At 44.8% G+C, this 16,440-nt stretch overlaps 1 protein-coding gene across 1 annotated transcript in view; it reads right to left on the bottom strand.

Moving 5' to 3' along the window:
- The window catches only part of GRID1 (glutamate ionotropic receptor delta type subunit 1), a 1,081,869-nt gene that overhangs the window by 146,824 nt on the left and 918,605 nt on the right, over positions 1 to 16,440 (bottom strand). The window contains exons 6-7 of the mRNA XM_084841879.1: positions 6,926 to 7,087; positions 4,566 to 4,685 (exon numbers count right to left, since the gene is read on the bottom strand). Coding sequence (XP_084698005.1) covers positions 4,566 to 4,685; positions 6,926 to 7,087 — 282 coding nt within the window. The remainder of the gene's footprint in view (positions 1 to 4,565; positions 4,686 to 6,925; positions 7,088 to 16,440) is intronic.

The raw sequence follows: 16,440 nt of genomic DNA, 5'->3' as shown, positions 1-16,440 counted from the left end.
TATACATTCAGTTCTGCAAGAAATGTTACTAGTATTATGTTCTTATTTCACCTCAGCTGAAACATTAGATTTGGGATATTCTTTGTAGGAGATCACAGAGATAGCCATCATTTTCCTCTAGTCATTAACATTCATTATTTCTCTAAACCTTGCCCTTCTCTCTTTCTCCCTACTTCGGATACAAATAATTTATGTTGTCACAAACAAGTTAGATGGTCAAAAGTTGTAGACAAAAAGGTTACAAAAAGTATTAACTCCTCTGTTTCTAAAACTTAAATCAGCAAATAGCCAACGCTCAATATGTTGATACTTCACAGTCTTATGTAAATCTTACTCAGAGTATTCAAATAGCTTTGGAAAAGCAGAGTATTACAAGCAACAGAAAATATCAAAACCTTGGTATGACAAAGAGTGTTGACATTTGAAAAACCAGATTCATTCTCCATACCACTTTTATCATAAAAATACATGAAATACTCTTCCATAATGAGAAAAATAAATATAAAAGAACAATTGCTAAAAAAGAGAAGTATGGCACAAAGAGAGAAATGGGAATGATTGATAAATGCTTCACATTCAAATAATAACAACGTATTTGGGGATTTAGTTACAGGCCCTTCAAAAAGTAGGACAGGTTTACTTGACTGTTGGATTTCAGTCCAGATATGGGAAAGCTATTTTTCTAGAATTTTTTGTGACCCATCAGGATCTCCATCTGATCTTATGAACTGTTTAGCATTAGATTATCCAGAGTGGGCCCCAGTGAGTCCAACTAAATTTAAACATCTCATTACGCTAACTCCAAGTTAGGATGAGGAGAGACAGTGACAGGAATTCAGGCAGAGTTGGTTAAGTTAGTGAGAGTGAGTAGAATTCCCTTCCCATCCCTTTTTGCTTGTGTCTTTTTAGACTAGACGCCTTCAGGCAGGGACTGTCTTGTTTTACTGATTGCAGATAAGCTGTTCTGGGAGACATTTTGGCTGAGGAGCAGGATATAAAAACTTTAAATAAATAACTAAGAAAAGCTCCAGGCCCAGGTTATACACCACCTGAAGTGCTGAAGGGAACAATATCCTTCTGTGCCTGCAGAGGAGCACACATAGTCGGTGGTAGTTCACTATGTTAGGCCCCAGCCTAAGACCCTGAGGTTCCCAGTTCAAATCCTACAGTCCCTGATGAGGTGTCACACAAAAAGAGGAATGAATATAAAATGTCTGTATGAGGCTTTATCATTAGTAGTCTGCCCTGCCCTAAAAAGATCACCAATGATCCAGCTCCTTTTTTTCACTCTACTACTACGCCATTTTACAATTATGAATAGGGCTGCAACCGCCAGTCACCTTTTTTCAAAATCTTCCTTTCACAACACCTTGGCATGCATATATTAACCCTAGCATGGCAATACAATGATGGAATAATCTTCACCTCCTAAATTTTTGCATCATCAGGCTGCTGTGAAAGAAACTGGCAAGCTAATAATAATAATTGACAATCTTATTTATTAGAATCACTTAGGGCACAATCCTATGCATGTTTAGACAGGGAAAAATCCTACAATCCTACAACCTACAGCTGGCTGGGGCATGCTGGGGCTGGAATTGTAGGACTTCTTTCTGTCTAAACATGCATAGGATTGCACCTCTAATGATTTTCTTCTGTGTGTGTTTAGGGATATGATGCATAGGACATGCTGTCTATTGCCATCTCCACAGCCCAATATGGGCTGCATACAATATAGTGCCCAACACACAGTTTACGTTAGTGTATAGCACATTAAATAATAATAATAATGCATTTGTTACAAAGTGCTGTACATAAAAGAATAACTCAACAATTTGAAATACATAATTACAATGATTCTAGTACAACTTAACTCAAAAATACAATAACAATAGTCTTAATAACCCAAATAAACATAAAGGTCATCAGCATACTTTACTTCAGAAACAACCAACCACTCCCCTCCTTCTCTAAAAGCTATGTTTTCAAACCTTTTTCAAACACCTCCAAAACTCTCAGTTAGCCATAATGGTAGGGGGAGGGAGTTCCACAGCTGTAGGACAAGGTCCTGGAATGCGTGATAACAGGACACCACCATCGTGAGATAGAGTGGGTCAGAACAGCCTGGCCCATGGATCTAGTGGCCTGCCCTGGGACATACCAGGACAGAAGAGAGGATAGATAGGCTGGGTAATGCAACCTTAGGGCCTTAAAGGCCAGGACCAAAATCTTGTAAAGGGCCCTGGCCTTCAATGGAAGCCAGTGCAAGTCCCTACGATAACAGGTGATATGAACAGAATGGGGAAGGTCCAGAACAGTCCTGAAAACATTGTTCTGAACCAAGATTAAAGGATAGAGAGAGGAAAGAGGGAGGCCTGCTAGAAGACTATTGCAATAGTCTAGGAAACAGCTAAGGCCTGAACCAGAATGTCCGCAGTTGCCTGAGACAGGAATCTGTGGATCCAGCAGATATTCATTAAGTAGAAATTACAAGTCCTCGCTGTGCTCTCCATAAAGGAGCACAGCGAGAGATGATCATCCCCCAGGACCCCCAGGACCCTGTCAATGGGGACTGGGATAAGCTGAATACCTTGAAGGCAAAGGGGAGGTAAAGACGGAAAAGGAGAAGGATGATCAGGGCGGAAAATCAAGATTTCAGTTTTGTCCATGTTCAACTTGAGGCACTGGGCAGACATTCACAAAGAAATCTGTAGCAAACTATCTCCCACCGATGTCCACTCTCTCTCCCCAAGATGGTAAGGACTGGTAAACCTGAGTATCATCGGCTTACATATGATGCTGAAAACCACAATCAGAAATAATGGAGTCCAAGGGAAGGGTATTGAGAGAAAAAAGATGAGGTCCAAAGACAGACCCTTGAGGCACCCCAACTGCGAACAAAAAAGAATCTGAAACAGTGCCAGAAAAAGAAACTGAAAAAGAACAATTTGACAAAAAAGAAGTCAACTAGGAAAGAGCAATGCCCACAATGCCCACAATGCCCAGAGATGCCAACCGAGCCAAGAGTATCCCGTGGTCCAAAGTATCAAATGCTGCTGAAAGATCCAGCAGCATCAGCACCGACGTACAGAGCTGGGACTTGGCCACAAGGACATCATTCAAGACACGAGAACATGCTGTCTCTGTTGAGTGACCAACCTGAAACCCTGACTGGGCCACAACAGCTTTAAAGAAACAAGAACCAACACCGTTATCACATCACAGGACTGGCTAAAGAGCAAGTCCTGAGCCAGCCAAATCTTACAGCTCCAAATGAAAATAATATGCAAGCACGAACACACAGACTTATAGACATAATATTGCACTCAGGCTCCAAGTGAATTTTTGTTATTGTTTCTGACATTATCAGGCTCCACATGCTTGTCTATTTCCTTCTACAACCCAAACTATGTGTTACACTGTAGCTGGGTGTAATGTTAATTAGATAGCTGCTTCCCTGTTTCAAAGAACCATTGGAAAGAGGTTGTTCACAGTGGGGAATTGGGGGTTGGGAGTGCCTAACCCTTTCCCTGCCACCCATTTTCCCATGGAACTTCCCACCCCCCACTCTTATCACTGTGTTCTGGATATTTATTTACCATGTAAACAGAGGTCCAGAACCCAGGTTGCTTTAGCGATGGCCTTTGTTGTTTTAGTCTCCACCTTGCTCCAAGTGGCGGTCATAACATTACCTACTTGCGATCTCTTGGCTCTAGCAATATTCATGAAAGGAAAGCCATGTTTCTCAACTGGTTATTTTTGATGTATATCTTCCACCTTGGAGAAGAAGAGCATAAATATTTGCCCAATGAGAAAATCTAAGTATTTGATGAAACTAGAATCTCCCTCAGATGTGAGGAGCAGTGGGAAGAGTTTCAGGGCAAAAAATATCTGGAGGAGAAGGCGTAAGCACCTCCGCTCCTCCAATAGAGAAGCAGCCATCCGGCTAACGTTACAGTTGAAGTGTAATGGCCCCATTGTAATCGTATTTGATTTATTTTTAATGCAAGCTGCCATTCAGAAATAAAATAAAATAAATAAATACATCCCACTCATTTGCGACATAGTCACACCTTTCTTTAAGTAAAATGTTCTCTCTCTCTCTCCCCTCGCCACCCGCCACTACTCTATTTCTTGCCATTTTCTGGATTCTGTTGGAAGGCTTTAAAGAGACTAGAAATTTAATACCCCACTTAGTTTCCTGACTAGGACAAGTCTTAGTTATGCTAGTTATACCATAATTCACCTAGAAATAGCTAGGAACAGAGTTGTACCATTTGCACTATTATTCTCAAAGTGTCGGTATTGGAATATATTAAGGGATACGGCACATTTGAGAACAATTTGCAAGACTCCCTCCTGACAGTCTAAAATTGTTATCTTTCAAGGTTTAAGTATGTGAGGAATTAGAAAATACTATTTCCACAGGTAACGACTTTAGCACTGTGAGCAAAACCATTTCTACCATTTGTTCAAAAATGATAGCATTTTCCACAGATAAGCAGAGTGTCATTCTCCTCTGGTGAGAAGGGAAAAGAAGAAGTAGAAAAGACAAAGATTGTTACCCTCCGCACATCTTTGCCGAACGTTTCACTGTAGCTGGTTCCAAGTATTTCAAATTGGACGTAGGGGTTGGCACCATCTTCTCTGAACTCCATAACACCCGTGAGTCCAGTGATATGACCCTAAGGAAACAGTGTCATCAATTTTAAGACCAGAAGACAGTTTGGCTTTTCAAAGCTCCTTGTATACATATCCCAAAGCGATTTGCAAATCTGTGTGTGATTAAATTGAAAGTAGCAGAGTCCATTATAAGCTCCACAATCGCTCACAGCAGTCTTCAAACAAAAGAACCTATCTTCTGGAAAAACCAGAGAACGTTGGCAAAGACGATCTAATACTTCTGAGTGCTATGGAAGCATTAACTTGTGCAGGACCTGCCAACAGAGCAAAAGCAGAACATTTCTTATTTGGATCTAAAAAAATTCTGCTGAGGCCTTACATAGTCATAATGCTTAACCATGGTTTGTTTTTGACATCTGAATTCCCGTATCATGGTTAGGGTGGCCACTTATGAATCAGCAAAAAAGAGGAAACACATCACCAAAAGAGAAGACAAAAGGGGATAGCGATTTGCATAAAATGTGTATATGCTAATTTAGATTTATAGATCCACATTTAGAAATAGTTATTATAATTTAAATAGAAATATAGTACATCTCACCATAGTGTGGAAGACTGTGAGTCTGTGACCAGGTGACCTGTGTACCTGCCTGTTCCATTTGCTGTCCAGGTGCACACTGTTGATGGGCAAGAGTTCTTATGGTTCTTTATCTTTTAACCAGACTTGGACAAGACAGCCCTTCACATAGAGGATGTCTTCAAAATAGAGAACTGTCCTCTGTAAAGGAGGTCACGTGACCACCCTAGACAGGAGTGGCCATATGATATCCCAGAATATGAAACAATGACTTTCATTCTTCATGTTTAAGAGTTACAACTACAGATAGGTTGAGTATTCAAAGCTGTGGTACCCAAAAATGTGGGCACCCCTGTTGAAATTAAAGTGCCCCAAATTCAAGGTGAGCATAGCCTACCAGAAGCAGGCCCACCCCCAGTTAGGGTTCACACTGCATGTCTGCCCTCCCTACCAGTCCCCCACCCCCCTTCCCTGAGGAAAAAAATAACTTGCCTTGGAGAAACAGGAGAAAACAGCAGGTGGTGGAGGGCTCTGATGAGCAAAGGAAAGATCTGGACTATAAGTCTCATGATCCCCAACAGTTAATGGCACTCCATGGTCATTTGTAACCAATGAGAAACCTTATGGCAGCAGCAAATGATATGAAGAGTATCATTTCTTGCCAAGGGTCATGGGACATAGTCCTCTTGGCCACCTGGAACAGTCTCCATTACCTTTTATTCCCTCCCCTTTGCCCAAGGTAAGTGGGGAAGGTGGGAAGAAGAGACAAACCTATCTGGGCTTCGTAAGCATTCCTTGTGAGTACTTGCAAACCCCCTTGAGCATACTTTATTTGATCCACCCAGACTCTTCCTGAATCCTGCCCAGTCTATTTCTTGGCTTGCACTTTCATTTCCCCTATGCCACAACAATGTGGTGGGTTCTGTCTAGGGATAGCAGAGAATTCTAAAGAATCTAAAGAATTCTAAAGAATCTGGCCCCCCAGAATCCGCAGCGGAACGGCCTCCTGCCCCCCCGCCCCCCCCCCGTGGAATCCCCCCAGGACGGTACTTACCCAGGGCGGATGCGGCGGCGGCGGCAGCTCTGGCAGCTGGTCTCCTGGCCAGCCGTTGCCACCGCCATTGCCGTCCTGGCTTGCAGCCATGATAGGGTACGTAAGAATTTACGTAGCCTATCATGGCTGGGTAAATAAAAAAACCCAGCGTACGCAAATGGCGGCGGCTACAGCAGCCGCCATTTGCGTTCCCTATTTTTCGCCGATTTATCTTACGTAAATATTTATCTTTACGTAAGATAAATCGGCAAAAAAAAGGAAACGCAAATGGCGGCTGCCGTAGCCGCTGCCATTTGCGTACGCTGGGTTTTGTTTTTCGGTTTTTTTACCCAGCCATGATAGGCTATGTAAATTCTTACATACCCTATCACGGCTGCAAGCCAGGATGGCAATGGCAGCGGCAGCAGCCCGGCTGTGGCCGGCCAGGAGACCAGCCACTGGAGCCGCTGCCGCCGCCGGAACCGCTGGCTGTTGAGGATTCCGGGGGGAGGACTGGATCGCCTCCCCCCACGTCAAGGATTCCGGGGGGAGGGATGGAGCACCTCCCCCCCACTGCGAAAGATTCCGCGAAAAAGTAAGTGAGTTTCGTACATCCCTAGTACTGTCCCTTAGGTAGCTTGCCTGCCCAGTGTACAAGTTTGTAAGTTGGATTCCATTTTGCTTATTCTTACCTTCTTAATAGTCTCTAGCATGGACCGGCCTCCGTTCCAAGGCTTTGTCGATTTCCTCATGCAGTTCAAGCTTGCCATGCTGTGCCACTTCCTGTCCTCCAGCTTTCTGTGGAAGGCATTGGCCAACATGAGCACACTGTCATAGAGATAGAGGTTGGAGACCTGCATGTAGGAACAAAAGCAAAATGGTTTACAGAGGTGAGACAATTGCTGAAGAAACCCATATTTTAAGGGTATACTAGCATGGCCAGAACAGGCTATGCAACAGATTCATATAGAAATTAATTCGAAGTCCATCATTTAAGTAATTTTTAATTGATTTCTTCTCTGGCCGGGGTTTCACAAAAGACACTGAGATATAGGAGGAATCACCACTTTGGAAGAGCACATGCACTGAGTGCAGAAGCCCCATGTTCAATTCCTAGGACATGGATGGAGAACCTTTGGGTTGCGAGCCAATTTGGCTTGCCAGGCCTCCCCATTTGGCCCATGAAGGCCTCAGGCAAGGCCCCTCCTTAAGTCCTGCCCCCTCAGAGAAAGGGAAGGGGCAGAAGAGCAGCTCCTGAATGAACTGCAGTCTCGAGGAGCACTCCTTGAGGTTATGACTCAGTTGGCTTCACTCCCCTCTTGCCTTTCTCCAATCAGAGAAAGTGAGGAGGAGCAAAGCCAGCTCAGGGCTTAGCCTACCCTTTGCCTTCCCCCAATAGTTTGTATCTTGAGGAGTGCCAGCTCAAGATTTTGTCCATCTCTTACCTTCCCTAATCCAGAAAAGCAAAGAAAGGATGAAACCAGCTCCAGACTGAGCTGGCACCTTGAGGAACAGCTCTTCAAGACACTGGATAGTGCTTCAGTCCCTCCTCACCTTTGCTGAGCCACTGTCTCGAAGAATCAGTGTTTGTGTGAAAATGTGTGTGTGTGGGGGGGTGCATTCCAGCAGTAGCTCCACCCACTTTGAGCAGTGGCCCTGCCCATTGATAGCATGTGGCACCCAACATCCTAGGAGCGAGGAGCCCCTATTGCCCCACCTGGTAATGCTATTGCACTAAGGTGAACACATTGTCACTAAATCAGAGTAGATTGCTCTAGAACTGGCGTGGGCAGAGAGTAGATCTCCAAATGTTTTTGATTTCAGCTCCTAGCATTCCTGACTATTGGCCATGCCTACCTTCTGCCTACCCTTGCTCTAGAAGACTCACACCAGACCATCAACCAAGCTGCAAGAATAGCCAGAATTTAACCATAGGGGATTTGTGCCGGCAGCTCATTCTTCTGTCCAACTCCTGCTATTGTCTCTTCACAACAGCTTTCAGAGAGAGCAACCAAGCAAAACTTTGTCGTCCAGTGGGATCCTTGAACCTCTTCTTATACCAAGCTGTTCTCCTCAGCAGGGTTCTGCTCACTTAAAATTTTACATGCAGAAGGCAAAGCAATACAATTTTCTTAAGTGCCAAAAGTGTGAGAGACCTTCTGCTCCCTATGGAAATTAGTTTTGCACCATCACTTGATAACTGGTAACTCATTACAGAGTTGCCTTGGAATAGCCAGTGAAATGCATGGCATAGTCACTACAGGAGGGAAGGGGATTCAAGCATGGCTTTCTCTTTTTTCCCTATATGAAAAGCTGAATGTGTGCTATCTACCACATTCCCAAAGTGCATGATATTCTTCCTCGCTACAAATTTATTGAATGATTACAAATGAATTCCTTCTTTTGTGTAATGTACTGTGCCTTTTCAATACTTCTTATTTTCAAGACGGTTCTTCCTGGACATTCCAGGAAAGATGGATATACCTTTACCAACAAATTGCAGTTGGAGGTCACAACCTTCATCCCTTGCTCTTTACAGTCTGTAGCGTATGCTCTCCTTTCCATGTGTTAGGGAGGAGCAGGTAGGATGTAGGCCCTGGTGTTATGGGGAGAAAATAAAAGCCCAGAGGCCCTAGAGGTAGAGGTAGCCAGAAGGGCTGGATGGGGAATCCCAAAAGAAAAGAGTGGAAAGGACAAGATACTTTTGATTTTGCTGCTAGAAAAGCATTATAATTATATAATTATATTAATTTGTAACAAACTAACAGATGATGTACAGTATAACGCTTACCAACTAAAGTAATTAAGGGTGCAATCCTATGCATGTTTAGACAGAAAACAGTCCTACAGCTCCCAGCATTCCTCAGCCATGCTGGGAGTTGTAGGAGTTCTTTTCTGTCTGAACATATATAGGATTGCGTCCTAAAAATGCTAAGTCATAGCTATTTTTTATCACTGTGCCGTCTGATCTGTTTTTCAGCCTGGCTTTATAGCCAGGCACTTTTAAGTGCTACTGGTAAACCCTGTGGCCTCAGGCTGTAGCCAGCCCCATGAGTTTCCAATGTTGTCCACTTCTAGTTTCCTTTTCTTGCCACAGAATGCTGGTCAGACCCTTCAGGCTGTGCCTGCTTTTCCTTCCTCTCTCTTGAATTCTTCCACTTCATTTACTTTAGCATTCTTCCCTCAGCTCTTTCTTCTCTCTCCGCCTGCCCTGGCGATTGTCCTTCTCTTTTAAAATCCCCCACTGCTCCCTATCTGTTCCACAGCTTCCCGCCTGTACAGTAGAGAGGGTAGGACATCCCAAGTCCATTCACACTGTAAAGCGGGGGTGGGCAAATTGTGGCCCTCCAGATGTTTTGGCCTACAACTCCCTTCAGCCCTAGCCAACATAGCCAATGGTGAGGGATCGTGGGGATGTTGGCTAAAACATCTGGAAAGCCACAAGCTGCCCAACTCCTGCTGTAAAAGAAGCCAATGTACCATACAAGTAGGACTGGTTTACACATTCATGTTTATCACTTGATACAAAGTGCTTTTCCTTCCAATATTATCAGTTTACATATTCAACTCTCACTCACCAAATGTAGAATAATCAAGTGATTTACACACATGTTAATAAGCCTGTTCACAGTCACCTAACACATTAAAAACAGCCATGAAGTTTCCCATTACTGCTTTAATGCCTCCAGTATATTTTTGCTCCTAATGTTTAAAAACAGACTTCACATTGTTCAAATCCTGTTCTTTTTACCAGTGATATATACAATAAGCATTCTACACTGAAAGTCTACTTTAAAAATTGTAGTTTGCTGCACAGCTGGGGGGAAACAAACTTATTTCCAGTTCAGGGTCAAAATAATTTCCTCTGATTCTTTGGCATGCTCCTTCAGCTACAGCAAGAATCCTGCCAGCCTTCTTTGTTCCTTTTAAATTACGTTCATACTTCTGCATTGCTGTTACCTCAAACCTCTCAATCCCTTTCACTGACACCATCAGTTACTGAATCACAAAAGGCAACCTCTTTCCCAAACACCACTCTTCTAATGCCATAGACGGGATTTACAGCATCACCATTTTGCTGCCCCAAAACAGCAATCCTGTGAAGAACGAAGAGAAAAAGCTTGTTCACACTCGTTACCTCAAGCACCACCACAAATTTCAATTTGCTGCTAACACCCACTGGACATGGAGATGCACCGTAATACAGAATTCATGTAAATTACTGAACCATCATGCAGGGGCTGCCCAGGTAGTCTCAGGCATGAGGAAAGAGGAAATTAAGGAATTATCTTTGGAGCAGTGTGCTTAGATTGGTAGAAAAGGAATGCTAAGGAGAAAACAAGGTCAGCAATTTGCTTTCTTCGGGTTTTCTTAGATGTGCAGCACTGCTGAGTTTTCCTCTTATGCACTGATGAGAAAATACTTCCCTGTAACAAGTGAGACAAACCCACTCCCCACAAGAGCCAGGTACCTTTTACTTATCCTATTCCAGGGGAAACACACTCACCACTCTTATTATTTCTCTGTTTCTCTAATGCATCCTGAAGGAATTGGTTTTATCACCAATCTTTATTCTAAGCCAGGTCTTAAGGCAACTTCCCATGAAACCTTGATTGTGCTAGAGCTGATGCAGGTAATGCCAGAACTCCTGGACCACATGAGAGGAGTTTGTGTGGTAGCTCTGCCCCATGTCGGCATCACCCTGCTTGGAAACCCAAGGGGTGTCTCCATGAGCAATTTATTCCAAGCTGGCTGTGTTTGGAGGTCGTTAGGGAGACATGATGTCATGGCCATCCAGCAGCCACCCCGGAGCTTATCCGGGAAAAACCGGATTTCCTGAGACTGCTCAAAGTCCAATTCTTTTCCTTAAGTCAGGTTCTTCGTAGTATAGTTGTTTTGTGTCCTAAACCCCGCACTGACCTCGGGTATGCTAGTCCTGCCCAGGGGTGTGCCTTTCACTGTGACCCTGGTCAACGGGTGTTTCCTGTGTGTTGCCTGTCCCTGCACAAACCAATTAGTGTCTACACAGAAGTAACTCCCATTGTGGTCCATGTGGCTTGTCCCCTGAATGTCCACATCAGAACTTGTAGAGATTCCCCCCCCCCTATCGAAATAGCACACTTTAAAGCACTAATTCCCTAAAGGCTGTGAAGCACTTTCTCGAAGCAGTACTCCATTGTTTGGTTTACTGCCATTCAGAAGTAACTACTTCCACCTTCAACCATCCCGATAGTGTGCAGCATCGGGTTAGAAAGGGGGCTGGTTTGCCATCTGCTTCTCCTCCCTGTGTTTCCCAGCACATATGTGTGTCTATGTGGAGTAACTCCTCATTGAAGGAGTAACTCCTCAGGAGTAACTCCCATTGCAGTCAATGAGGCTTGTCCCCAAACTGTGCACTCCCGAGATGCCCACGAATCGAAATAATGCATTTAGAGAGCCTTAACGTCAAAGCTTCAATTGACTGCAGCAGGGAAGCTAGAACACAGTGTTCCTTTCATGATTGTCTTGGGGGGGGGGAGAGAGAAAGAGAGTGATTTCTATGGATATAGGGGAGGAAACCTCCCAGGATTTTATCAAAGGAGAAAGGGGGGGAAACCTGGAGGGAGGGAGCCTTTCCTATTGGTTGAGCAGCCCCTGCCAGTCATATGATATTCACTCCAGCCCCACCCACCCTCCCGGAAGTATGTTTTGTGAAGCAACTGCGATACAGTCACTTGTGAAGCCCTGTACAGACCTACGCCAGGCCAGCTCCTTGAAAAGTCTGGGTAAGCCGTGATTGGCTTTTCCTTCCATCTCCTTCTGTTATCAAGGAGAACCCCCCCCCTCCCACCAGTCAACATTGACATGGGGAGTTGCCATTCATGTATCTCAGGGATTATGACTTTGTGTTTACAGTGGAGGAGTTCTCACACAATTAAGGTTACATGAGAAGGATCTTCAGTGATACATTAAGACTGAAATCCTTCGCACACTTGCCTGGGAATAAGTGCCACTGAACCCAAGATTTTCTTCTGAGTAAACATGCAGAGACTTGAACTATTGTTCCTTCACACATACATATTTATCACTTGATGACTGCAGCATAAGTAGTGGCTTGCACATGCAAATGAATAGGGATGTCAGAGAATTCCGAGACGGATCTCGGTGAGGCCGAATGCCAGTGCATTCAGCCGCCCGAAATCCATCGCAGAATGAAGCCCCCACCACCCCAACCCACGAAAGGCACGTGGGACAAAGTCCCTGCCACCCCCACCCCATGAAAGGCATGCGAAACGGAGCATTTACCTGCTCCCGTCCGCGCTGCTTTGCGAATGGCGGCCGTTCTGCGGCCGCCATTTGCTTCCTCCTCTTCATAGCCATGATAGGCTACGTAAATACTTACGTAGCCTATCACAGCTAATGCAGGGACGCCATTTGCATCCCTGCGGAGGCCATGATAGGCTACGTAAGTATTTACGTAGCCTATCACGGGGGGGGGGGAAACCCAGCGTACGCAAATGGCGGCGGCTACCGCCATTTGTGTATGCTGGGTTTTTTCCCCCCTGCCGTGATAGGCTACATAAGTATTTACATAGCCTATCACGGCAGGGGGGAAAAAACCCAGCATATGCAAATGGTGCTGGCTACCGCCATTTGTGTACGCTGGGGTTTTTCCCCCTGCCATGATAGGCTACGTAAATATTTACATAGCCTATCATGGCTCAATACAGGGATGCAAATGGCAGCTGCTACGACAGCTGCCATTTGCATCCCTGCAGGGCTGCCCAGTGGCCAGATGTCTGGCTGCGGGCGGCCGGCGCTGGCTGGCGGCTCCACGGCTTGGCCGCGGAGCGGAGCTGGCCGCGCAGGATTCCGGGGGGAGGGACAGAGCGCTTCTCCCCCACCGCAGATTGCCCGGCACGGAGCCAGGTAGGTGTTTCGTACATCCCTACAAATGAGTCATCACAGATCAAGTATCAGGGACAGAGCTTTCATATTGATAGAAAGCCCAGATCAGGCATTAAGCTTGAATGTGTAAAGGGGAAAGCAGGAACACAGGGACCCTGTACTAGATCCATACCATGTTCATCACTGTTAGCAAGGCCAGGCAGTCAGAAAAAGAGGGTGACGAAGAGACAAACGAAAGACAAAATGATGGCCAGATGCCATTGCATGAAAAGCGTGCTCCCACGCTGCGCATCCTAAGAACTTTAGTTGCCAAATTCACCCTGTGACTGGACGCAGCAATCATCTGCAAAGATAGTAGCTGATGGAGGTGGAGGATAACTGGAACACATGCAGTTCTTCAAGAACGGAAAGATGCTGCACAAATCTCATAGGACAATGTTTGTACATGCACATGGCACTGTATTCTGAAACTCTGTAATATTCTTACAGCTCAGGAGTACTATAGCCAAAATATGTAGCCTTACACCCAAAGGAACCAAAAGAGTCTTTTTTGCAACAGATTCATAGACCAAAGACTCAAGTTTTTTGTACCTAAGTACACCCCCGGAAGAAGGATTGATATTCAAAATACGTTGGACTCAATACATACTTCTGTGCATTTGCATGCTTCCTCCTTTCTTTTCCTGCATTTAGTTCTTTTCACTATTTTTATTTTTTATTTTAAACCCCAAAGTACAACAAAACCACATCTGTTCATGCTCAAAAGAAAGAAACAAAAAGATATCATAGAGAATTATGATGTTAAGCAGAGCTGTAGCAAAGGTGGTGATCTGGGATCAGGAGGACATTTTCTCCTCTAAAATCGGGTTGGGGAAAATACTGTCTACAATATGAGCAGCGGCATGTACTGAATTTGTGTTGACGCCCCCTTGATCACGTCACACCTATCCCATTCGAATATATATTTTAATGGAGAGAGCCCAGATGCATGACCAAAGATGGCAGTTTGTTCTGGCTGTTAGAGAAGGTCATCTGGAGGGGAAGAAAGTACTAAACAGGTGAGCCACTAAACTGGTAGATGGGCAAGCAGGGGCGGTCTGACAGCAACTCAGTCTTTTCTGGAGCAACATCTTCCTTAAACCAGCCTGCCTCAATCTGGTGCTCTCCTGAGGTTTTGGACTTCAACTCCCATCATTCCCAGCAAGCATAGCCAATGATCAGGAATGCTGGGAGTTGTAGGCCAAAACATCTGGAGGTTGGGAAAGGCTGCCTTAGACCGAGAGCTAAACCTGAGGCTCTAACTGGATTGGCCTCTTGTCCTACCTAACACCTGCTAGGTGGGCCGTGAGCTACGGACAGCAATAGTGATGCAGCAGAGAACAAAACAAGAACTCCATCCTCTGATAAGCTGTCATGGCAGTGCAGGGAACAAGACACCTGGGTCCAGCTGCCAGTGTCCTCAGTTACAGACCCCATAGCCTTATGCAGACCATCACTCTTCTTCTGGGCTACCTTGCCCTTCAGTAGGAGGTCACTATTGGAGAGTTGGGGTCTATGCTCGGCTTCTTTTTTCTCTTTTTTTCCTTTTTGCACTCATCAAGAGTGATCTAAATCTCAGTTCAACAGCAAGCAGTTGTGGTCCCGGAGTCAACTAAGTGATAATTAGGCATACAAGAACAAGGAAACAAAGAACAGAAAACCAGCCAGAGCTGTTCGAGTGGAACTGAAGGCAAAGCGGGAGAGGAAAGCCAGATGGCTGATTTCCATTCATGAACATGCTATTTTTAATCTATAAGCAATAGATTGCTTCTTCACATCAATTTCAGCTTTATGTCCTGATTCCAAAATAGTTTACAGGAGTGTACTTGCAAGATGTGCACTCGTGAAAGATGATACGTGCAACTGAATTTCAACAGCGGTATGTACACCACTGCTGGCAACCTGAAATCCGTAAGAAACAACACGTGACTCCCATAATGGCAGTATAACTTAAGAGCAGCACTTGGGGCAAGGTCAGTTCCTGATCGCCCCCATGGCTAACAGCAATCAGCACAGCACCAGCACGGCTGTACAGATTGCACAGATGGATCTCCACAGTGAGCAAGGGGTTGTTCCAGATGGTACAGCATTTTTCTTGCCATGGATCACGCCTCTAGCTGTGTGTGTGGTAGAATGTCCAGTCAGGCACGCAGGCTTGCCTAGGAGAGCTATAACGCAGAGTGGCCAGGTGTCTTCTTTACAGAGGACAGTCCTCTGTTTAAAGGGCTGTCAGAGGTCTGTCCTCTGTTTTGAAAGTGTCCTCGATTTGAAGGGAAGTCCAATCCAAAATCAGTTTAAAGATCAAGAACCATCAGAAGGAAGAGCTGGGCCTTGAAGTTGCCCATCAACAGCACCAGGATAGAGGACTGAGCAGGCATACAGGTTACCTTGTCACAGTCTTCCACACTTTGGTGAGATGTACTGTATTTCTATTTAAATTATAATTATTTCTACATTGGCATCTATACATATAAATTAGCATAGGGAAAATTTATGCAGATCTGTTTCTCCTCTTTTGTCCTGTTTTTCAGTGTTATGTTTTCTCATTTTTGGAGATGTGTCAGTGGCCCCCTTTTGGCTGTGACTCTGCCATGAGTTCACAGACTGGAGGAGTTTCTGACATGCACTTTGATTGCTGGCTTCAATAGGCTGGAAATAAGCAGAGGTTGGCACCCAGGTTTTGGCACACCTCTGAATGCAGCGAATGAAAGGGTAATGCAAACATAATGAATGTAGGTATGCTTCCATCTTCACAGTGTGGTGACAGAATGGTGTCGTGGTGAGACTGTTGGACTGGGACTCAGGAGATCCACGTTCTCGTCCCCACTTGCCTATGAAGCTCACTGGGTGACTTTGGGCCAGTCACTGACTCTCAGCCTAACCTACCTCACAGGGTAGTTCTAAGGGTAAAACGGAGAGGAGGAGGACCATGTAAGTTGCCTTCGGCTCCTTCAAAGAGGAAAAAAGGCAGGATATAAATTGAATAAGAAATTTGAAAACTATTTTAAAAATCTGCGCTGTCGATAGGCCTTGACAGTCATTAAGTGGCCACCCTAACACACAGAGGAAGAAAACACACCCATGCACTAAGAACGGTAAAGTAAGCTTAACACGTCCCAGGAAACTAGATTGCTTTAGGCCATTTGGCTCACTATTTCAGTCAACGTACTTGCTTTACCCTCCTCAACTCATTCCCCCTGCCAAACTCCTCCCCCTGACCTCCCTTCTTTTACCTCACATTTCTCTGCACTGACTGAACCAAACCTCCTTCCCAGGCCTC

This window comes from Heloderma suspectum, chromosome 3 (genome assembly GCF_057233095.1).
Source record: "Heloderma suspectum isolate Gila_16-S chromosome 3, 16-S_ref, whole genome shotgun sequence".
NCBI classification, from domain to species: Eukaryota; Metazoa; Chordata; class Lepidosauria; order Squamata; family Helodermatidae; genus Heloderma; species Heloderma suspectum.
Note: the sequence above shows the minus strand (reverse complement) of the source record. Positions and strands in the feature narration are given on the sequence as shown.